A 24,328-nucleotide genomic window follows, 5' to 3' on the forward strand; every position below is an offset into this window, starting at 1 on the left:
CATGTGTTATGAGCTGCAAAGAACCACATCACCTTAAAGGTAAAGGAGCTGCCCACCGCCTGGGAGCTTCCGACCCACATGACTTCCTTCCTCAGTCCCAACAGATTGAACCAGGAGACTCCGCCTGATCCAGAGTTGGGACAAATCATACCCAACTAAGTAGGACAGTGTTGATTTTCTGAACTAAACGGGAAACAGTGATGGCTATTTTACACTAAGTCTCAGATTAGATGAGCATAAAAATGCATCATCTCACCATCGTCTTATGAATCAAATATCATCCCCATTTTGCAGACAAGATATCCAAGGTTCCATGTTATCTTGTCTTAGGGCAGGCACCCCGCCAAAGGGTTGAGCTGGGACTTCTTGCCCAAATGAACAGCCAGTGTTCTCATGATGAACCCTTCTTTTCCCCAGATTTGAAATGTACCTGTTTCATCTAACTCCTCACTCATTTTATTTCTGGACATTCTATGTATCCTGACATGTAAGTTTCCTGTTTGGGCTCAGGGATCTGCTGAGTTGTAAACAATGGGAGTTACTTTTGAAACTCTATTGAAGGGCTTCCTGTAAATGTGCAGATTTTCAACACCTTCCCTGATGTTAGGGTTTAGCTAAACTGTCACCTGACTCAGTGGCTCTTGGCAAGTTCTGCCGCCATAAAGGTGCAACTTTTCCACCTGGAGGTGGGCCTCTCCCAAGCTTTCTCCAGGCCCTCTGCAAATGCACGTTCCTCATGCAAAGCAACAAATCCTTTCCCAGAACACTTGTCTTTAAGCAGGTTCTGGGCGTGCCAACTGAAAGCAGAGGACCAGCAGGAAAGGTGGAAGTTTATTCTTTTTTTTCAGCTTTACTGAGATATAAATGACAAATAACAGGAAGTTTATTCTTAAAGTCAAAAACCTTTTGAGACTCCCTCAAATCATCATCCATCAAGTATCAAAAACAGTTGTGAATACACAGAACCCATAGAGGAAGACTCAACGCAGGCAGGTCTCAAGTTAAAAGAATACGTTCTATGGCAGCTGTACTGCTCACAAACTATTCTGGCTTCAAAGATTAAGGCCGAGAAAACAGCCACACACACACATACACGCTTACGAAAACAACTGCAAACACACGTGGAAACATTCATAATCTTTGTCCTAGCAATCCCTCAAGGAGGAATTCACCCTGGAGTCAAGTGCAAGAAAAATTGGACCACAAAGATGATCAAAATCAAAGTCTGAAGGAAACATGAATACTGTCTAGCAATAGCTGATTAAACATTTTTGTATTATTGCAGATATTTAAAAAGGATGAGCCAGAAATGTGCTTTACCTTGGAAAGATGTCTCAAGTATGTGAGAGGAGGAAACATATTTTTCACTTAAGTAAAACAATTCTCATACATTCGAATCTAGAAAGACATAAAACTTAGCTGTAGGGTAGTATCAAGTGTGAGAAAGGATGAAAATTCTGAATACTTGGGACTAGGGAATATTAGTTTAGATCAGCGGTCCCCAACCTTTTTGGCACCAGGGACTGGTTTCGTGGAAGACAATTTTTCCACAGACAGGGGTGGGGGAAGGTTCAGGCAGTAATGCGAGCGATGGGGAGGGGCAGACGAAGCTTTGCTTGCTCGCCTGTCGCTCACCTCCTGCCGTGTGGCCCAGTTCCTTACAGGTGGTGGATTGGTACCGGTCCGCTGCCCAGGGATGGGGACCCCTGGCTTAGATCCTTCCATTTCAATTATCTAAATGATTGGGTTTATCTTGCTCTCAAGTCAACAGAGTGGCTGCTTTACCCTAAATTTAGATGAGTTGAGGTCAAAGAACATCATACCTCGGGGAGGAGGGCATCCACCTGCAAAGGAAGTTGACACGCAGAGCTCACATCAGGTCAAAGGCCATAAGGACACAACTCCTAGACCTTTCCTGGATGTCAAAAGACTCCTTTCCAAGATGCTGCGGTACCCACAACCATTACATAATGAGCCTGATGCTGTATCTTGCAAAGACACAACACAGCACAAGAGGGTACTATGCCAGGAGGACATTACCATGGTCCTGCCCTTATGTCTCTCCTCAAGGAGCACTTTTCCCACCACCCTCTCTAAGACTCTTCCCTTGGAATTAAATCCCACCTCCTATGTGATTCTCAGCCCATCCCCTTCTAAGCAGCCAGCCTGTTAAGTACGAGATGATTAAAAATACTGTCTCTCTGGGAATTCCATGGCGGTCCAGTGGTTAGGGCTCTGCACTCCACTGCAGGGGGCACAGGTTTGATCTCTGGTCGGGGAACTAAGATCCCGCATGCAGTGTGGCATGGCCAAAAAAAAAAAAAGAAAAACAAAAACCAGACCCTGTCTCTCTGCCCAGTGACGTGTAACCAGGTATGGATGGGTTGAGATGTGGGATCATCTAGGGCCTGATAAAGTTTCCACAGCTACAAGCGAACACAAGCAAAGTTCTCTAGAAGGAGAGGACTCTTAATAAAATGCCTTAAAAAAGAAAGATACCAACCAGCAAGTAGTTAGTTGTGTGTGCTTGAGCAGTGGGTCAAGCATAGATGTAACCAGATGTGTAGCTTCAATTCCAGGACCTAGAGGGTCCCAAGGGAGCTGGAAATGATTGTCAATTAAGGATTCTCAGGGTTTTTTAAAAAATTTCAGCATGTGGGATCTTAGTTCCCCCACCAGGGATCGAACCCGCACCCCCTGCATTTGAAGCGTGGAGTCTTAACCACTGGACCACCAGGGAAGTCCAGGATTCTCAAGTTTAGCGCAGAAACTACCAGAAAAACTTACATACACGCCTGGTGGTGAAAAAAAGAACCATCCAAAATTTATTCTCCAACAGACAGACAGCATCAGCAGGTAAAAACTACAGGGGTTTCTCCGTAGGTCATACATTCACAAGGCATTATTAGCTTAACAAGTGAGAAAGCCTCTGGTGTATTTTCTGTAACAATATCCACTTCACAGTGTAAACAGGTACTATTATTGTGTTCACTTACAATTCCAGAAGGAAAGGCACAACTTGGCAAAACAAAAAAAAATTTTTTTGGATCCTAAAGTCAGGTGCAATTACCGAGAGATAGACTTGAGAACAGTTGCAATCCACTTTTCCACATAGAGGGGCAAAGACTTCACCCAGAAATGTGGGTCTTTCTTTCTCCTTCCGTGTTAAATCCTCAAGAGTAACGCTTCATCGTCTGCTTAATATCACATATACAAAAGGGGGATTAAGAAAAAGAGAATCACAACAACATCTTGAACTTCCAGCTGCTCCCACCAATACATCAACTCTTAGGTTTACGACAGGGCCTAGGAACACTTCAGCGGTCATCAAATAAGAAAATAGAGACTATAGCTACAAAAATAACACATGAATGAGGTAGATAAATTAAAGCTTTCACATCCAGGACTTGCCTGTTCCAACTTGGTAGCCTTCATGCAATACTCAGAAAAAAAAAAAAAAATCTTCATAATTACTTGGCATAAGTCACAATCAAGGAACTTCTGGTACAAATTAGTATAAGAAGTTATTAGTATATAATAAGAAGACACGCCCTTCTGGTGAGTTTGTTTCTTCAAGAACGGACACCCAGCTCTTCAGAGTAGGCACCGGTGAACTAAATTAAGTCACCTGAGATTCCCTGCTCAGGTGCTCACCTCTCCTGGTTTTAGGAAGAAGAAGGGCATCTGGAAAGCTTAGGGAGGACACCTTGGCACTCTTGGGGCTCCAACTGAACTGTATTTAAATAAGCAGCAACACACACACCGACTCTCTAAGGACTAAAATCTGTCCACTTGAGGGCATTCTACTTAAGGTTCCAAGGTTGAAAAAAAATTTGGAATTCTACAACCTTGGTTTAAAAAAAAAAAAAAAAGTACATTCAAAAAAGAAAAGAAAAATGGGTGTAGGGTTGGGAGAATACCAAACAGGTCCCTAAACAGACGACAGACCTTGTCCATTTACCCGCATACAGTCACCGCAGAAGTAAGTATACAGTACCCACCCACCCCTCCCCCCAACCCCCAAACAGGCAAAACAGTTGTCTTCTCCATGGTGCTTCAACACCTTCCAACTTGAAATAGGTGACAGTCTTTGGAAACAGTTACTCTAGGTTGTACAAAGGTTTTATGTATATAGTTTGTTGCAAGTAACAAAACTACTTTGCAAGACCCGCTTCTTTCCAAAATTAAAAAAAAATACTAGTCTATATTTGTTTTAGTATGAATTTTTTTTTTCTGATTTTTCTTTTTTGTTTGTTTGTTTTTGCAAAGCAGCATAGCAACATTGTGATTGTAGGATGTGCCTGAGGTTGTGGTCACAACTGTAAACATTATTTGCACATCAGGAAGAAAACTGGAGGAGATGGGGGTCTTTAAGAAAAACAAACAAAAAAGGGACAGTTCTAGAGAGGTCACTGCACTGCTCCTTTGACGTGCGTTCTCCTGTAGCTTAGCTGACGGCGATCTTGTTTTCCTCCAGGAAGTGAGGGAACTGGTGTTTGGGGACGCTGTCGGCAGCTCCCGGCTTCTCCACCTCGGCACTGATGGCCGACTGGGAGCCATCCATCTTGGAGGTAGCAGTGTTATTCACCACGGAGCTGGCCCCCAGCGACACCGGGAGGGTGGGAATGCCACCACTCTGGATCACGGAGATTTCGTTGGTCTTCATGGCCAGACCACCATTGAGCATGGTGGTGTACTGGTTCCACACAACAGGGTCCACGTTCACCGAAGGGGCCAGGATTTCCTTGGGAAATATCTCGGGGACCCTCTTTCCGTCCGTTCCTAATAGAGCCATGGTGTTCTCGATGGCCAGCTTCCTGCCACGGCGTGCCGAGCTATTGTTGGCCCCATGCGTCATATAATGGACCTGTGGGAAGAGGGACAGAAAGGTTTCCACCAAAACAGAGATGGGATTGCATGTGGGCAAACCAAAGTCAAGTCTGCCTATGGGTTTGGTCTATCTAAACTTATATTTTAAAATTAGATTTCATACTAAAAAAATCCAGATATTGGGCTTCCCTGGTGACGCAGTGGTTAAGAATCCGCCTGCCAATGCAGGAGACACGGGTTCCAGCCCTGGTCCGGGAAGATCCCACATGCCGCGGAGCAACTAAGCCCGTGCACCACAACTACTGAGCCTGCACTCTGGAGCCCACGAGCCACAACTACTGAGCCCACGTGCCACAACTACTGAAGCCCACGCGCCTAGAGCCTGTGCTCCACAACAAGAGAAGCCACCGCAATGAGAAGCCTGCGCACCGCAACAAAGAGTAGCCCCCGCTCGCCGCAACTAAAGAAAAGCCCCGGTGCAGCAACGAAGACCCAATCCACCCAAAAATAAATAAATAAATTTATTAAAAAAAAAAATACAGATACCTATTCTCTTGGGGGGAAAAAAAATCAGATCATCTGGCAACCATGGATCTACATTCCTGCCTAGAGGCAAGTTAAGGGCAACAGAGGTGGGGAATACACACTCCAATTTTCCCCATCCCACTGTTCACATGTACAGTTTTGTCAACACCTAACTACATAGCAGCGTTGTTTCAAGTGCTAGGGTTACAACTTGTGAACACACAAACTTACACAGTTAACAAATGGTATGGAACTTAACACATACAGACACGGAGCATAAGTAACATGGGAAAATCTATAAGACCAGTAGGTTACATCAATGTCAATATCCTGGTTATTATTTATTCTATAGTTGTACAAAATTCTATCACTGGGAGAAACTAGCAAAGTGGGTAAGCATCTCTGTATGACTGCTCCCTTTGCATGAATCGACAATTACTTGAATAAAAATTTGAGTTAAAAAAATAATCTTTGAACAAAACAGACCCTGGCCTGATGGAGCTGACATCCTAAATACATAGTGTGTCAACAAGAGTAATCACTGCTGCAGAGAAAAATAAGCCTAGTTCGGAAGGTTACACGAGGCCACGGGGTATGAACGTTATTTCCTCTATGGTAGCAGACAAGGCAAGGACTCTTCTGAAGAGGACAGAGATCCTACCACTTACTGCTTCTTCAACCTGGCCGGCCTCCTTTCTGCAATTATTTTCCTGGCCTGGCTTTTGAGTTTTCAAATCCCTTTCTTTATAAAGAGTTGAAGAACGTGGTGGGTACTGGGTTTCAAGTATTCTCACGTCACTTCACTGACATCCTTAGAAGTTAGTAGTTATCCCAGCGGGCTCAGAAGTGACTTGCTCTTCATCACTCCAAGAAATTATTAAGATGTTCCTGGCATCATGTGAAACACTAATACAACTCAATTAATCTCCAAGCAACCCTGAGGTCATTACCACGATCCCCATGCCTGAGAAACCGAGGCACAAGAGCCCCCTGCCCAAAGCCACTTACGCAGCAATAGCAGCTCCAAACCTTCCCCAGATTGATTCCAAGGCCCCTGAACAAATTTAAGCTTTATATTTCTGGAAGTTGGGATTACAGATTAAATTACTTGCATGTTCCTCCCCTGACATTTTTGCCACCTAGACTAAAAAATTAAAAGAATATAGTTTTTTTAATAAGTACTTTTAATTTCTAACATGATATGAGGTCTTCTAGGTCAACTTTAAGGTGAAGTTTCAACCTTTATTCTCACCACAAAGAATTCAACTAGTCTACTCACTGGAGAGCTGGCTAGAGAAAAGAGGCCCAGAGAAACACACCTGGAACAAAGTAGAGGCAGGACCATGAGGGAAACCCAGGTTTCCCATCCTGTGTCCTTACACAGGCCACTTTCGATCCTTACGTGGGACAGTTTCCCAGGTAATATCTTAGGTGGAACCAACTTACCCTAACAATAGACACAGGACATTCTTTGGAAGAACCCAGCTGTTCAGTTTCAAAGAAAGGCCAATAAACCTGGAGGCTTTCTTCCTTTAACTCCAGTGGCACTATATATACGTTTAACTCGTGGTATTTATTTCAACCTAGCAGGCCAGGAAAACAAAAACCCACGTACAGGGTGGTCATCAAGTCTGAAAGCACAGGCAAATCCGTAAAGGATTTATCAACGCTACATTACGATACACGACAAACATCATCCGTGTTTCCAGACTTGAACGATTTCACACACGCACTGACTACAATGAACAATCCCAACTTCAGAGACGTCGTAATGTGAGAAAGTCTCCTTCTTCTTTTTTCTTTTTTTTCTTTTTTGACTGCACTGCGAGGCTTGAACTCACCTTCAAGTTGCCTTTGGTGGTAAAAGCTCGCCCACAAATGTTACACACGAAAGGCTTCTCCCCGGTGTGAGTCCGCTCGTGAATCTGAAGCGCGCTGGCAGATGAGAAGTTCTTCCCGCACCTCGTGCAGCCGTGCTGCTTGGCCTGTCGTCGGGGCTGGACGGCAAGCAAAGGTGTCACGCCTGGGGACATGGTCGCGGGACCAACAAACGCACCAGGAACTTCAACTTTGACATAGGCTGGCTGGGCTCGGATAAATGTCGGTGGGCCACTGCTCCGACCTGGTGTGCACAGAAAAAAAAAAAATCCCAAATTATCATCCTACAGTCATTCATTCTTCAATCAAAAAAAAAAAGGAGCTTTGACCACAACTGCCCCACTGTTTGACAGCCTGGAAATAGCGTTCAGGAAATTGACACCTTGGAAGCAGCTTTCCTTTTACTTATCTGCAGGGAGAATGACTCCAACACTTCAGAAAAGGTTACTATTTTGGCTTTAAAGGTATCGGCAACACAGTCACAGGCAATGCAATTCCAAGTTCAAATTCCTGCATACAGTTACCTTTATAAAGTAGGCCCTGACACTATCTTTCTGATTCTACGCTGTTGCTGTTCCCCCATTTTTGCCATTAATGCCGTCAATAGGCACGCCATTTATATGGGGCGCGTTTAAAATAGGTTAGATTCTTTTCTCTCCCTCAAGAGTTATTAATTTGTGAACTTTACATAAGGGAGTGGGATTTCAGAATCAAGGAACTATGGCTTATCTCACTGGCCAAAAAGCAGTGCCCACTTTCTCAAATATTCTTCTCCTGGACCATTTACTTAGGATTACCCATGTTGCCCTCACAGGGCTCAAACACAAAAATAAAAACCCATCAAAATTAAGTACGCTGTCCACACCCAGCTTGCAAGAACCGTCGTAAATAAAAGCATGTCTCTACTACGACAGAGGTAGTTATTATTGCCCTCTATCCAGAAGTACCCACAGAAAGGCTAATCGCCCTACAGAGGAGCTATTTCACATATACCACACTCTCCATTTGTCAAGTTCAACCCAGGTTCCTTTTGGATGACTCTGTGCCCAGAATGGACCTAAGTTAAATCCAAAGCTCTATCACCTTCCGTCTCAGGGCGGCTGTTCTCGGAGCTGTCCACTTTGCCACCGGCATCAGGAGACTTGGACTTGACACTCTCCGCTTGGCTATTGGCTGGGGAGACTGCCTGGAAGGATGTGGTCTCCAGGACATCTGGACTTCGGCTTGGATACTCCTGGTCCCCCATCACTGAGGAGGAAGAGTCGTTGGTCAAGCCATCACTCTCCACTGAACCATTCTCTCGGCTGCTCTGTCGCTGCAGGACAAGACCAGCGAGACCCGTCTTCCCCGGGGCATCTAGGGAAGCCACCGAGGACAGCCCTAGAGTAGGTGATGCCGAGTGGATGCTGGGAAGGGGCATAGGGACCTTCGAGGAGCTGCCAGGGGCCTCCTGGGAGCAGACTTTGTCTACATCGATGCTTTCGACATCATCGTGACAGACAACGCTTGTACTGCCATTTTCACCGACCATCATTGGCTCGGGACCCGTAAAGTCACAGGGATTCTCCGGCAGAGGCGTGTTGGGAATCTGACCGCCCATGTGCATCCGAATATGCTGCTGCAGCATGACCGCGTTGGTAAACTTCTTCTGGCAAATGGGGCACGAATGCTGCGTCTTTATGGACGTGTTGGTCCGGTGCACCCCGAGGTGCGTCTTCAGATTGCCTTTGGTGGAGAAGGCTCGACCACAGATCTTACACTGGAACGGCCTCTCCCCGGTGTGGGTGCGGTAATGCATCTTGAGGGAACTTTGGCAGCTTAAGACACGGCGGCATATGAGACATTCGTTGGGGTCGATGGTGGCCTTGTCGATGTTCTCCACCAGCTGCTGCAGTTTCAGGGTCTCTGACCCCGGCTCGGGTGTCCCACTCCCTTGGAAGGCACCAACCCTCGGGGAATTATGGTTTAGCCCCACCCCAGGTAGGATGGATCCATCCTCACTTTCCGGAGAAGGCCCGGGCTGCAGGTCGCTGGGCAGTGGGCCACCCATGAGGTCCTTGGGGTTAGTCCCTGAAGAGAGATTCTGAGGTAGCCCTACATTGGGGGTCCCCGTCGCAAGGACGGGTTTGTTGTCTAAGGAGAGCCCGGATTCATCTACGGGGACAGGGCCAGAGAGCGCGTAGGGAAGGCCACTGCCTGCCGCCATCTTGTCGTGGAACTCGGCAAACAGCTGGGGGTTTGCCTTCACCTGGGGATGCCGATGAAAGTGCACCTTGAGGTTGCCCTTGGTGGTGAAGCGGTGGCCGCAGACAGAGCACACGAAGGGTCTCTCTCCGGTGTGGGAGCGGAGGTGGATCTGCAAGGAGCTATCAGTCCCAAAAACCTTGCTACAGTACTTACACTTGTGCTTGTAGAGGACCTCGTCCTTGGGTTTGACATCTACCGGGGAGACACTCGGTGGCTTCCCTTTCCCTTTCTTGGACGGGTCTAACGCCACCGCAGAGAAGGGGCTCTGGAAGAGCACAGAGCCTGGGGCCTGAGGTAGCAACGCCCCCGGGAGACGCGACAGGACGTTGGGGAGCACCCGGGTCCCATCTGGCTTCAGGGCGAAGGGCGTCAGCCCCGGGGACACGGAGCTGGCAGCGGAAGGGATGCTGGTGTGAGGTAGCTTGGCTGGCTTCAAGGTGTCCAGGGGCAAAGCCGGGCTCCCCGCCTTCTGGCTGAGCAGAGCCACAGCCGCCGAAACCTGCTGGGACACGTGGCCGCCCAGCGTCTTCAGGGAGTCGGCTCCGGCCACGCCGCTGGAGTGGAGGGCGTGGGAGGCCCACAGGTTCACCTGCACGCGGATCTGCTCCGTGAGCTGGATTTGCTGGAGCTGCTGCTGCTGCAGACACAGGATCTGCTCGAGGACCCAGGGGATGCTGCTGGCGCTGGGCAGTGGGGCTGGGGGCGCGTCCGCGCCCCGCTGGTTCACGGCCACCTTGGTGCCCCGCAGTGCTTGAAGCGTGACGTTGGTGTTGGCCACTTTGCCTTTGGGTAAATAGCTTATGTCCTGGGGTGTAGGCGGCAGGGCGGCCTCCGTCTTTAAGTACACGACGGACTCTGCCCCCGGCTTCTCCCTCGTGTCCCCTGAGCTGCCACTGTCCTCTCTGTGACCGTCCTTCCTGCTTGGGCTGCGTGGCTGGTGGCTCAGCACAGCCCCGGAGAAGTCTTCTGAAGGCACCGGCCCCTCGCTGTCGTTCATGATGAGGACAGGTGGATTTTTAGTGCAATTTTTCTTATGGTCTAAGAACTCCGAGAAACTGAAGAACTCGGCACAGCATTTCTCACAGATGTGGGTCTCCTCCTGCCGAGGCCTCTTTATCCCTGCTCCGTCCACGTTCGCGTCATCGCCACTCTCTGGAGGGTTCATTGGAGTACCTGCGACAAGAGAGAAAAAGCTAAGAACTCTACCCAAGAAAGGATGTAGGGCGATTTCTTGAGAAAAACCACAGCTCACAATCCAGAGGTCTTCGTGATCTGCGTCCCAACACGCGCAAAACTGTGTAAGGGAACGAGGCATCCAAAGAGTCTCAGTGAACCAATCACTTAGGTAGCGGGTCAAATCATAACCCCCCAAAATGTCCAATCCTAACCCCTGCACCTGTGCAAGTGACCTTCTTTGGGGCAGGGGGAGGAATCTTTACAACTGTAATTAGGGTGGGTCCCAAGCCCAGTATCTGGTGTCCTTAAGGAGAAAAGAAAGGGACATGAGACAGAATAAGGCCATGCGAAGCCAAGGCAGGAGTTATGTGGCTTTTATAAGCCAAGGACGGCTGGAAGCCAACAAAAGGTAGGGAGGAGGCCTGGTACAGACTCACCCTCAGAGGCTCCAAAAGGAACCCTGCAACTCCTAAATTTCAGGTGTCCACCCTCCAGAACTGTGAGAATAAATCTGTCTTAAACCATCTAGTCTGTGCCAACTTATTAAGGCAGCCCTGGGAAACGCATACAATTCATTAAAATAATCCCCTTGGAGCTCTGGCCCTCACCCTCAACTGAGAGCTGGCTTGAAAGGCAAATGGATTTCATGCCACCATAAAATGATGTTGGAAACCTGCTCAATTCATGGCCGCTCATCTCCATCCTGGGCCCATTAAAAGTGAAATTGCAGTAAGTCACTCATTCAGACAATGTGGTAAGTGTACCTTCCCACCAGGGACAATGAAAGTTTAAAGGTGCTAAAAATTATGAGAGCAGTAATAAATTCACCTAAAATATGCAGAACCGTACACAGGAAGATGAAGCAGATAGTCCGAGGAGTATTTTCATACAAGAAAAAACACACTGAAAAAAAAAGGAAAGATTGCATGTCCAAGAAAAAAAACTTCACTGACCTTCCTGGTTATGAAAAACCTAAAGAAATGCCTTAACAGGACATCAAAGGATTAATAAGCCATTAAACAAAGAAAGAAGCCCAAGAAAGGAAGGAAGGGATGGGAATGATGGATTTTATTCCTCACCTTCCATTTGCAACTTCTACTCTGTTACACAAAAATCAAACAACCATCCTATTCTGGGTAGTTCTATTCCTGAAAATGAGTGGTCCCTGGACTTCTTTTTTTTTTTTTTTTAATTTATTTATTTATTTTGGCTGTGTTGGGTCTTCGTTTCTGTGCGAGGGCTTTCTCTAGTTGCGGCAAGCGGGGGCCACTCTTCATCGCAGTGCGCAGGCCTCTCACTGTCGCGGCCTCTCTTGTTGCGGAGCACAGGCTCCAGACGCGCGGGCTCAGTAATTGTGGCTCACGGGCCTAGTTGCTCCGCGGCATGTGGGATCCTCCCAGACCAGGGCTTGAACCCGTGTCCCCTGCATTGGCAGGCAGATTCTCAACCACTGCGCCACCAGGGAAGCCCCCTGGACTTCTTTTGCAGTTGGGTCCTATTTCCTTCACAGTGACTGCTAGTCTGCACGTTAAAATGCCTGTTGGGGGACTGTGCTTTAGCCAGATGCCTGAGTCCTGGCGGGTGGAGAATCTCTAAGCTACTTTATTTTTCTCATTTCCTGCCTAACCTATTATATGTACACCTTACCACTGAGAAGTCATATAGGCACATGTCAGACCCAGCAACTCCAGGTGTGCAGATCCAAACCACAGACATTTGCACACGTATACAAAGATCCATGGAGAGGACTCCCCTGGTGGCGCAGTGGTTAAGAATCCACCTGCCAGTGCAGGGGACACGGGCCGGGAAGATCCCACATGCCGCGGAACAACAAAGCCCGTGCACCACAACTACTGAGCCTGCGCTCTAGAGCCCATGAGCCACAACTACTGAAGCCTGCACTCCGCAACAAGAGAAGCCACTGCAACAAGCAGCCCCCACTCGCCGCAACTAGAGAAAGCCTGCACGCAGCAAACAAAGACCCAACACAGCCAAAATAAATAAATAAATAAACTTATTTTTTTAAAAAATCCATGGAGGAAGAAGGATATTTTTCACAGAAATGTTTATAGCCACAAAAGGAAAAAAAAAAGGTAAATTTTGGTTTACCCACAGTACAAAAACGATGCAGAATTTCCGTATGTCCTGACATGGAGACAGAAGTTAGGTGGAAGTAGGTTACAGAACGGTTTGTAAGGTGTGACCATTTTTGTTTAAAACAAAACCTATTTGAAATGTACAAATGCATGGGGGTAAGGCCAGGCATTATCCACTTATCTTTTAAATAAAATGATCACTTTGTAAAGCCAACTAACCCATTTTGCCTCAAGTCCATGGGTGATTACATTTCCCAACAGCACGGGTTTTTGACTGAGGAGTCAGTCCACATTTTCGGGAGGGGCTGATCTTGCAACAAAGTGTATTTCTCTTGAGAAAGATCTATGCTTTCCATCAGATTTTCAAACACTGGTTCTTTTACATTTCCGTAGCACGGTGGCCTTAATAAATTGACTTAATTTTTCCTAATTTCAGACTAAATAATCATCAGAAGTTCTGCAAGGTGTATGTGGGTCGGGGGTGAGCCGAGAGAAAGAAAACAGGTCAGGAGCAATCCATGGAAAACAGGTTTGATATGGTGGGCTTACCCCTCAGGATTTCTATTAAACGTGTAAAATCATGACAACCATGTAAGTTAGATGCCTGTGTTAAGTGATGTGATTAATTTAACTAATGTTTGTTGAGTGCTGACTGTGAGCCTGGCACCATCCCATGACCTGAAAGTGCGGATACTGTACGTATTCAGTGAACATCACTTTCTCCACCTTTTTCTATTTCGGTGGCTTATCCGGTTACCTGGGCAACTAGGGTTGCTGAACACAATAATGCTTGTACCAGTCATTTAAAGCCTCACTCATTTAACAATACGTCTCGCCTCCTACTGAGTGCAAGGCAGGGGCTATGGGGGCTGATGAAAAGATGAGCAGCCTACCAGCCTCCTGTAGTCCAGACTAGAACCTCCAGGTGCCCCGTGCTCCATACTACACTTTTCCAACCCTATTAAACATCAGCCCCATTTATAGATGAGAAAAACAGACTCGGAGGTAACGTGACTTATACCCAAGGCAACACAATGAAAAATCTAGTCATAGATAACTTTTGAGCACTTACTAGGTACCAGGTGTAATGTACATGTTATTAACAACTCTTGAGGTAGATACTATTATACTTAACAGAGGGGGAAACTGAGGCACAGAGGACATTAACTTCCCCAAGGTAGGGCATGTGGTAAACTGCGAAGCCAACGTTAAAACCCAGGCACGCAGGACCCAGACCCTCCCTTTGAACTCTTCCTTGATACACTTCCTCCCAAGCATAGTATGTTTCTCCTGTTGAGAGGGGCAACTATCTTTCTTCCCACAGAAACCCCAGGAGGGACAGGAAACCTTGAGGGGTCAGGTTTGGGGGTGTGGGGAGGTTAACTTAGGACACAATACACCCCTGGTACTTCCGTGTGGAGTGTAGCAGGTAGGTACCTCCTTCCTTCCGGCTCCACAACTGCTCCAGAGCAATCAAATTTCCAAGAACCAAGTTAAAGATATTCGTCAATTCCCAGAACCCTTAAGATAGTATCTATGGGTACACTTTCCCAAGACTTCTAATGCGGTGTTTGCGGGGTGGTTGTTAAACTGGCACAATCTTTCTGGAAGTACAATTTTGGCAATTATGTGTCAAGAACTTTAGAAGTGGAACTTAAAAAGTTTCTCTTGGGAGGGAAATACACCAGTAGGCCGGTGCCCATAAATACATACAACTGGGACTTCCCTGGTGGCGCAGTGGTTAAGAATCCGCCTGCCAATGCAGCGGACATGGGTTCGAGCCCTGGTCGGGGAAGATCCCACATGCCGCGGAGCAACTAAGCTCGTGAGCCACAACTACTGAGCCCATGTGCCACAATTACTGAAGCCTGCGCTCTAGAGTCCGCGAGCCACAACTACTGAGCCCGTGCGCCACAACTACTGAAGCCTGCGTGCCTAGAGCCTGTGCTCTGCAACAAGGGAAGCCACTGCAATGAGAAGCCCGCGCACCACAACGAAGAGTAGCCCCCGCTCGCCGCAACTAGAGAAAGCCCGCGCGCAGCAACGAAGACCCAACGTAGCCAAATTAAATAAACAAATAAATGTTTTTAAAAATTTAGAAAAAAATAAATAAATACATACAACTTCTTCAGAGCACAATCCACCAACATCATCATTTTAGTGCAATGCTCCTTCCACCCAGCAATTCCCTTGTTAGGAGTTTACTTTCTGTGATACCAGGATACAGGTTTCATAGTAACAAACAGCCTAAACAAAAAAGGAAGCACTCTGGTCCGTCAGTACGGTTCTGATTGAATAAATCAGGGTACAGGAAAGATGACTACTTTGTACCCTTCAAAAATAAAGTAGATCTTTATTATATATGCTTGCTCTATAAGACAACCGCCCAAGACTGATTTCAAGAGGAAAAAAAGTGTAGAGAACAGGATGTATAGATAATGTGCTCCCCCCTCTCTGTGTTTGGGGATAAAGATATAAGTATGTACGTGGGAAACTTTTGAAATAATAGATGCTGTGGCTGGTCCCTGCCTCTTGGAGCACAGGCCTGGGGTGGAAGAGAAACTTTAAAAGGTATACACTTTTGGGGCTTCCCTGGTGGCGCAGTGGTTGAGAATCTGCCTGCCAATGCAGGGGACACGGGTTCGAGCCCTGGTCTGGGAAGATCCCACATGCCGCGGAGCAACTGGGCCCGTGAGCCACAACTACTGAGCCTGCGCGTCTGGAGCCTGTGCTCCGCAACGGGAGAGGCCGCGGTAGTGAAAGGCCCGCGCACCGCAATGAAGAGTGGCCCCCGCTTGCCACAACTAGAGAAAGCCCTCGCACAGAAACGAAGACCCAACACAGCCGAAAATAAATAAATTAATTAATTAATAAAGTTCCTCAAAAAAAAAAAAAGGTATACACTTTTGGGACTTCCCTGGCGGTGCAGTGGTTAAGACTCCACACTTCCAATGCAGGGGACGCAGGTTCGATCCCTGGTCGGGGAGCCACGTGCCGTGCAGCGTGACCACAAAAAAATAAATAAATAAATGTATACACTTTTGTACTTTGGCTTCTTTTTAATTAGCATGTTACATCCCTTTTCTCAGCCATTCTACTTCTGGAAATCTCTAACAAAGCTCATGTACAAATGCTTGTTAAGGGCCAAAGCAAAACTACTACCATCCTCCACAAACTGCAACAAAGCACTCACTTCAGACTCCTATACCTTAACTCACTTATCTTCATAGCCCCGTAAACAAGCATCTTTGTTCCCAATTTGCAAACATGGAAACTAAGACTCAGAAATACCTGCCTCAAGGTGCCACACTGGTAAAACACAAGAGCAGGGATTATAGTCTTAAATACTATTGAAGAAGGGAACTAAAGTTAGTGTCCCAATTTATAATTGTTTCTTCTAGAGCAGTTTCTTGACCTTTTTTTCATTTTACCCCTCTAGGAAGGCTTTTAAAGCTTTTTTTTCCTAATCACCCCCCCCCCCAAATTTTAATACCACCAATATACTATATTATCTGTTTATGCACTATGGTCCTTTGGAAGGCCACAAACCACTGTAACATCAATAACCATTCCCCCCCCCCGCAAAAAAAACCAATTTTCACCCCCCTGGGGACAATATTCCCTTACTGACAATGCAGGTTTTAAAGGAGATAACTCTTTAAACTGGGGCCAATGAAATTAGACAGGAAAAAAAAATGGCAACCTTATTTTCACTCAGCTGAATTAAAACTTAACATTTCTTTCAATTATGAGCGTGGGGAACATACCTCAGCGGTATTTGCAGAACCCATGCCTATGTCATCAACAGAAAGCAGGTATTTTCCTATGATGTCAATGCGGTTGCATTACTGGAAATTCTGGTTACCTGACTGACTGCTAGATCTCCTTTATTGTGTTCATAAAGAAGCACATGTTACTATATCACAAATGTTTTCATTTTTACTAAGTGTTATCTCAATGCAATTTATTTCCTTGGTATTTCTATGTATCTTATTGTATGCATTTAAATACATTCTGTTGAGAAGGGGTGAATGTGGCACAAAAAAGGTTAAGCTCCCTGCCCTAGAAGGATCCAACAGTTCCCAAGAGTGATTTACAACCTGAATACCAGCTTGCCTGCACTGTATACACAGGCTTGCCTCTTCTGCAGCCTCCAAGCAATACCGGCAACATCCCACTTGAGTCTTCAAACAGCAGGAGCTCTGTTTGCTGGTGCAGTAAAAAGTACTTCGACATCCAGACCACCACTGGCAAATACTGAAAGCGTATTTGCCAAAGAGTAAGAGGACTCTGTTATGAACAATTGCTGGGTATGCTTAAGTTAACCCTTCCCAAAAGGAAAAAGCAAAGTTCAGAGGGATTACACAGCAACTAGATCTTCCATCCTTCCACCCCACCCCCACTCCGAATTTTAGGAATGTTATCTCTCAGCATCTAGTTATCCAATAAGTTGGAAGAATGCAGTAAACCCAGCAGGGGGCTTAGATTCAATCACTGCCAAATGGATAGAAAATACTCTTACTATTGTATAGGAAGAAAGCTCATCTGCCAGAGGCCAATCAAATTCTGGAGCCAGTGAAAATGCTTAAGAAACAAACCTGTGTATCTCCAGAAAAGCATTATGCCTCAAGCTTATCTTCCCCCCCCCATTCCTATATTAAAAGAACTACAATGAGCAGATTATCTAGAGTACATAAACATCTTCTACCCCACCCCCACCCGCAGGATAACTGCTTACCAAAAAACAAAAGGAAACTGAGATGTCCTTAAGTACTGAACCAGTTCAAAGAAACTGGTTTACCAGTTTAATTTTACATCTGAATTCAGCAATCCGAGAAACACTTAAGGAACAAGCCCTTAACTCAATTTGTAGGTGGCAAATTAGAGCAGTAATTAACTTTCTATTTAATTAAGGTACAAAAAAAAATTGTTCCAAATGGTCTTGGATCAAAATTCAAGTCGGCTGAAAAGGAAAAGTAAAAGAATCAAAGTTTCTTTGGGCTAAGGTGTGCAAGCTCTGCTATTTACGCTGTAGAGATACGTCCCATATTGCCTCAACTGGAGCTCATCTTTTAAGCAATTTGTAAACTCCATGAAGGCAGGAGCTTTTGCTGCCTCCTTCCCCAGATCCCCCTAGAACAAAGCCTGACATAGACTTGAAATCTAGAAAAAAAAAAATAGATGGCAATGATCAGAGATGCAGTTCTTACATGGATTTAGAGCTTTTAAAATTTTTAGATGCTTTTTTAAACAATCAAAAGCACAACAGGTTAAGGATGATGAAAAAGGGAGTATCTTGAACTCTTCCCATCATTTTTTCCAAGGCAGTAAAGCCCAGAGCACCAAATGCAAACTCTGCTTTATTTTCGACTTGCTTCCCAGGACCTCTTATTCTAAAGCCTGCAAAGGCACATCTCAAAAATTAAAAGGGAGGAGGAGAGATAACACTCAACCAGCCGAACACTCACCATAGCTCCCTCATCTGATAGAAAATCCCATCCCATAACCAACTCTTCTAAAACCACGATAAACACAGCTTCTTGGATTTAGAGCAAGGCTCAAATCAAACAGGACAAGGCAACCCTGGGCAAGCCATTGCAACCAGGAGTTAAAGTTTACTCTAAAATGAGTAAAAATGAGGATTACAGGTAATGTCATTGAGGTCCCCAGCCTGGTGTCTGGCACACAGTAGGCTACAGATAAAACTGCAGAATTATCTCAACTTGGCAGTTCAGTGCCGTCTTGACACGATAAAAAATAAAACATTGTTATTTTGAACAAAATTAATTACTGATCACATTTCCAGCACACAGTGGGTCTTATATAGTTGAAACTATCTAAATAAACAGCATGCTTCATCTCCATAGTACAGAGAAAGAACCCAAAAGCTCAGAAATCAAGGTTACACAGCTGAAAGTCATACAACCAGATTGCAATGCACACCTCACTCTAAAATCTTACCAAAACCCAACTTCATTTAAAAAGAGGAAGCATTAACTCTATCCCTCCCTCCCAAGATGGCTCCCCAACTCCCCACCGTGGGAAGGCAGCAAAGGCTTGAAGGACCAACTAGCACTGACTTGTGCAATTTCTTTTTAACGGAACAAAAGCGGTGTGGGCAAGTTGTAGCCCCTTTCAGAAACTCAGATGGAAACACAGAAAGTCGGCCTGCAACATTAACTAACGCTTCGATCAACAAGATTTCCCTCTCCCTCTATTAAAATATAAGCTCCCAAGTGCCCTATTCTCAGAATCCTTACCGCCAATGTAGGTCATTTCAGTTTAGAAACTGGGGCTAGGCAGTTATTTGAAATTTGGGAATCTTAATCGTTGATGGCTGTAATCCAGTTTAGCACAAAGGGCATTTGAAACTCTTTTGAGAAAATGCTAATTTTCCTGTATGTAGCCTGAGTCCCCTGACCACCTGCAGATTTTTTGATCTGCTAATTTTTTGCCGGACTTCATTTTCCTCCCGCAAAAAGTACATTCTTTATAAGTGGGTCTCAAATTGGTTTTGCAAAATAAGACCAGTCTAAACTGGATTTTTAAAATGATACATACAGGCTGCTCAAATACAAAATGCATCAGTTAAAATGTACTGCTTGGGAAAGCTACCTTCTGTCCCATGGTGGCAACTGGGGGACTCTGCAAACACATTCGAGGATCGAAGAATTCTTTCCAAGAATTCCAAAGACTTGGCAAAGAAAACCCGGCACAGCCAGGGATAGCTCAAGCAACCGACTGGAGTCCCTAGCCCAGCCCAGCGCTCTCCATCCCCCTGCCCCAGCCTGTCCCACCCATCAGGTGTGAGCCGGTACCTGCGAAGGGACCCGCCTCTCAGCAAAGGGCGAGGTTCCAGGCTGGGCCTCCAGGGGGCGCCCGCGCGCAGCTCGGCCGTCCACTCCAACCCAAGCGATCAATAGCAACTCCCCCTCCCAAATCGTGGAGGGAGCGCACAGCCAGGCCCGCGATCCTAACCAGCTCGGATTAACTGATTGCAAACTCCAGCTAGCGTTAATTTAAGAAGCTCCCCCTAAGGTGCCAAACACCACCAAAAGCCCCACTTGAGCGCGCCCACCCAAAATGAAGCGGGTAGGGGGAAGGGGAGGTCAGAGCAGGACCAGGGGAGGGGTCAGAGCCAGGAGCTCGCCCCTCCTCTCGGGAGGAAGCGGGCGGGCAGAGGGTTAACCCTTTTGTTCCAGGTGGGCCAGGCAACGAAGCCTCTCCATTCTCCCCCCCACTCCCCCTCCCAAAGCACAAAGAGAGTCCACTCTCCTCCGACCTTGGGTGCACGCTGCCCTGACCATCGGACGCCCGAAAACGCACAGCCGCCCCCTCGGTCAAGCCGATCTCTTTAATTTGCCCTGGAAAAATGTTATTTGGGGGGAAAATAGGGATTTACATTATATTACAAATTTAGGAAATTTACCACATTCCCTCCCCGAAATAAAAGGTACGGTAACCAAAACGTAGCGACTGTTTTCCCATCGGAGTTGTGGCTCGGAGAGTCTGGGGTTGCCGCGCACACCCCCATTACGGGCTGGGAAATTAGAAAGCAGGCGGCGAGAGGAGAGAGCCACCAACAAGGCCCAAGAGGACGTTAAAAACGCCCCCTCCCCCCACGCGTACGCGAAAAACTTATCAGGCGACAATTTGGCGGGCCAGGACGGAGGGGAGATAGTGGGAAATCGACTGGCTCCTAAAGCCCCCTGGGTTACATGATTAGGAAGAGAGGAGTTTGCTCGGCCGCTCCCGACCGGGCTGGGGGTCCCGAACTCCTCCAGACCCTGTAGACGCGCGGCGCGGAAGCGTGGGCCGGGTCAGCCCCCGGAGCTCGCCCTGGCCACGACCGCCCAGCCCTGGCCCGACCTCTCCCCTCTGGCCCCCGGGGCATGCGTTTGGAAAGCCGGGCGCCCTAGAAAAGCCACGCAAAACGCCAGGCTGGTGCACCCCAGCGGGGCCGCTGTGCGCCCGCGACCCCCGCCCCTGGGGGCCCGCACCCCTCCCGCCGGCCGCGGTTTATTTTTAGGAAGTCGGAAATCAAAGATGGCTGGAGGTCAGGCCCCGAAAGGTTAGGGCGAAGATCGGCAGGCGGCGTAGCCCCGGGAGAAAAGAGGAAAACCAAAAAAGAAATTTTTTTAAAAAAGGAAAATACTGTGCTCTTCTCCTCCACCTCTTCGGACCCTCCAATCCCCTCCGCAGCGCTGGTGGCCCGCACCCCAGCTCCTGGGGGTGGGGAGAGGTCGCGCCCCCTCCCCCCTCTTGGCCCGGGAGGGGCGCGTGCAACAGATCGTGCTCCCCCGGGAGATCTTCCTAGGGTGCGCCCCTTCCCCAGCCTCCTACAAAGACCCTAACGGGTGAGGGAAAGAGTGGGGACCCCCGGGGTCTTTCTTTTAAAAAGCAGCGCCAGGGAGGGAGGAGGGGAGCCTAAGTTACAAGTGGGGGGGAGGCTACTAGTGAGGGGAGTGGAACCAATTACGAGAGGGGCAGAGGACAAGGAGAAGGGAACCTTTCAGGAATGAGGGACACAGGAGAGGCTGGGGGTCAATTTTACAATAAGAGCGAGACCTGGGGGTGAAACTTACACAAGACGGGAGAAGCGATAAAAGGGGAGAAGTGTAAAATTAACGAGGGTGGGGGTGGGGAATGGGGCTGCCGCTCTCCTCTGGAACTAACTGAGCCCCCAGATCTCGGTTCCACAGCCTGCGGTGGTAGCCGTTGGCTCCCCAAAGTCCGCGCCTTCGAGGGTCCCGCGAACGTCCCGGAAACTGCCCGCCCGGGGCGTGCGCCCCCAGCCCCACTCACCCGGCTCCCCCGCCGCCGGCGCCGCTGCGGCCGCATCTGCAAACTCCGGGGCCGGCTGCTGCGGCTGCTGTTCGCCCTGGTCCTCCTCCGAGTTGATGTGTTGGGGTTTCGCCTGCTTGCGCCTCGACATGGTGCGAGCATCGGGGCGCCTGGAGAGCCGCGGTTATTTGCCCACTCCGCCACAAATTCCTGGAGTTGGGAAATTTACCCCCCTTCGGCCGGAACGCGCATGTCCCAGTAATTATTATTATCAATAATGCATTGCGATTTATCATGAGCCCTGACAGCTGATTGGCCTGGGTCCAAGACCTCAGAGATCATTTAAATAAGCCCTCATTGATCAGGGAGGGGCGAGGCATTCTGGGCTTTGTAGTCCGGCCCTACAAGCGACAAAGGCGTGTTCATCGGGGGAGAGCAACTAATTAGCATCCGGGCTCAGATTGGCTGGATCATGGACGAAATCCGAGGGGGACCCATCCTCGCTTCAGCTATCTGAGTCCTTGGAGAGAAAAAGAAAAATGATTGTGTATTTACTAAAAACTTGGAGCTTCCGTAACAGTTTTGGAACGAGCGTATTCGGTAGTGTGCTCCAAAAATTACTTTTGTAAGGTTGATATCCTCGCAAGCCGGGGAGGAAGGTCTTTTCAGTGAAATATTTTGCCTCAGTGTTTACATCTACCAAAAGACAAAAAAACAAAAACAAAACAAAACAAAACAAAAAACTGAGATTTGACCCGTGTCCCCTCCCATCTACTTTTTCACTGAAATGTTTAAATTGAGTCTGGAGGTATCTGAAGAATGGTAAATGGTGGTATATTCAACCTTCCCACCCCATCTCAACTCTTAAGGTGGCCTTCAAATTTCCCAAATTTCAGATTATCCCCTCACCATGATTTATTTCCTTTAAATGCTAAATAATAACCTCCAGGATTCATACTCAAAAGGTTTGGTTTACTGTCAGTGCAGACCTTGATTTTTGGTTTGGGTTTTGGGTTTTGTTTTTTTTTTCATTTAAAATGACTAGATACTAAATATAGAAAAGGTAGATTAAAAGCAAGTATAGTCAGAGATAATATCAAAACAAGGAGGGACTGCACTTTTTCCCCACAAGCCATAAATGTCTGATAACATCATTTTATTACTGAGACAATCCTCTTACATCTCCCATGGATCAGCAATGGGCATTGTCATAGTAACTGGGTGTTGCCCAAGTAATCATTATCGGAATTTTTTGCAATATGGATTTTACTATGGAAAAGATGTGTAGTTCAAAGGGATTGCATCATCCTGACGCGGAGATGCCTGGAATTTTCTAAAATTGTGTATGTGTGTATAATATTATATGTATACACACCTCTACAGTAAATCTCTATGTATTTTATTCCATTAACTGCCTTGCATGATGTAAATGCTCAATAAATGTTGAATAAATGATGAAATCTTCAGCCTTCCAAGTCTTTGATTAGTGTTTCCCTAGTGCCTCTGGGCATGCGTCTGTATTTAGCATTTACTTCATTGTAAGGAACTGTGCAATTATAGACCCTTCCTCCACATTTGTGCATTGCATTTTCTTGATTAGTTATTCATCAGGTTCCCAGCTTGTTAGAGTTTCTTGTAAGCTCATTGGGAATGCAAGCAAAATAGAATGCTAAGCTGATAAATATGTTCACCTGGGTGTTTGGACAACCCAAGGCAGAAAATAAATCAGCTTGATCATCTTTTTGATATTCATGGCCATCAATAAAAACTTACTGAAGGAAGGAAGGTTAAGCTCCAATTTTTGAGTCTTTGTTTGAAAATGCTTGGCATTGTTTTAAGTCCGCTAAACCAAAAAAGATAGAATTACAGTCAACAGCCCAAGTTGGAAAAGTAAGAATTTGGTTTAATAATACATGGAAGCTGTTTAGAATTCTCATACTGAGTAAAAAAGCCAATTAACAACTGCCTCACTGACTAATCTGCTTATATTCCCAACACCTTTTCTGTGTAAGGTGGTGTGGTAGATGTAATTTACCAATCTAAATGCATGTGCACTAGGTTTACAGCTCAAGAAATGTTAGTGGTTTAAGGAAAACTTCATTTAAGATATAGTTGTTTATACTTATGTTAGTTGGTGATAGTGAAAACACGATGCCATTTCTGCTTAGAACAAGGTATTAAAATTATGCCACTTGAGTCTCCAAGTGATAATAATAATAATTGATTGAGCTCCTGGTATGTGCCACAGGCTGCACTAAATGCACACTTTCTCCTTTTATCTTCCAAGAGAGATTGGCATTGTTTTGTCCATTTTGAAAATGAGGAAACTGAGGTTTAAGAATGTGAAATAACTTAATTAGGAAGTGGATGAGCTCAATCCCTAAGCCCGATTTCAAAATTCTTTTATCACATCCCAATGCTTGTCGTTCAGTGGTAGCTGAATATGGACAAGATAGCTAAACAAGAAAAAATTGTGGTAAAAGAAAACATATGTTAAATTAAGCCTGTCCTGAAAAATCCACAGTCTGTGGAAATAACTTCTACAGAGAAAGTCAAAGAGAAGTTTTCCCCAAAGGAAAACCTTCCATGAATATTATATTAAGAAAAGAAAGGCACAGTACACTTTTTGAATCTACTTCCAACTGATGAGCCAGGAGCTAGTAAGCTAGAGGTGAAGTAAGACCCTAGAACAAAGGGCGGGGGGGGGGGGGTGGCGGGCAGTAAATAGAGCATGGCAGGGCAGAAGGCCAGTCCCTAATCCACGGTAATTTTTTGGATGATTTAATATTCCC

General features: G+C 46.5%; 1 protein-coding gene across 2 annotated transcripts; it reads right to left on the bottom strand.

Moving 5' to 3' along the window:
- Positions 1-4,370: 4,370 nt before the first annotated feature.
- On the bottom strand, positions 4,371-21,687 carry SALL4 (spalt like transcription factor 4). 2 transcript variants are annotated; one of them, XM_057529550.1, is made up of 4 exons: positions 21,558-21,687; positions 9,634-10,653; positions 7,197-7,477; positions 4,371-4,867 (listed from the first exon to the last, which is right to left on the bottom strand). In XM_057529550.1, the coding sequence occupies exons 1-4, from the start codon at positions 21,685-21,687 to the stop codon at positions 4,448-4,450; spliced, it is 1,851 nt and encodes a 616-aa protein (XP_057385533.1). In that variant the 3' UTR covers positions 4,371-4,447. The 2 variants fall into 2 exon arrangements, with proteins under 2 accessions (XP_057385533.1, XP_057385532.1); XM_057529549.1 differs by having other exon boundaries at positions 8,317-10,653.
- Between the last annotated feature and the right edge of the window lie 2,641 nt (positions 21,688-24,328).

Source organism: Balaenoptera acutorostrata, chromosome 15 (assembly GCF_949987535.1).
Source record: "Balaenoptera acutorostrata chromosome 15, mBalAcu1.1, whole genome shotgun sequence".
Classification (NCBI taxonomy): domain Eukaryota; kingdom Metazoa; phylum Chordata; class Mammalia; order Artiodactyla; family Balaenopteridae; genus Balaenoptera; species Balaenoptera acutorostrata.

Excerpts from the sequence above, each read along its gene's own strand:
- SALL4 (XM_057529549.1), bottom strand. The coding sequence starts at position 21,687 with ATGTCGAGGCGCAAGCAGGCGAAACCCCAACACATCAACTCGGAGGAG. Across the intron at positions 10,654-21,557 it reads GCCGGCGGCGGGGGAGCCGG|GTACTCCAATGAACCCTCCA; the intron begins GTGAGTGGGGCT and ends CTCTTGTCGCAG. Across the intron at positions 7,478-8,316 it reads CAGCCGCCCTGAGACGGAAG|GTCGGAGCAGTGGCCCACCG; the intron begins GTGATAGAGCTT and ends TGTGCACACCAG.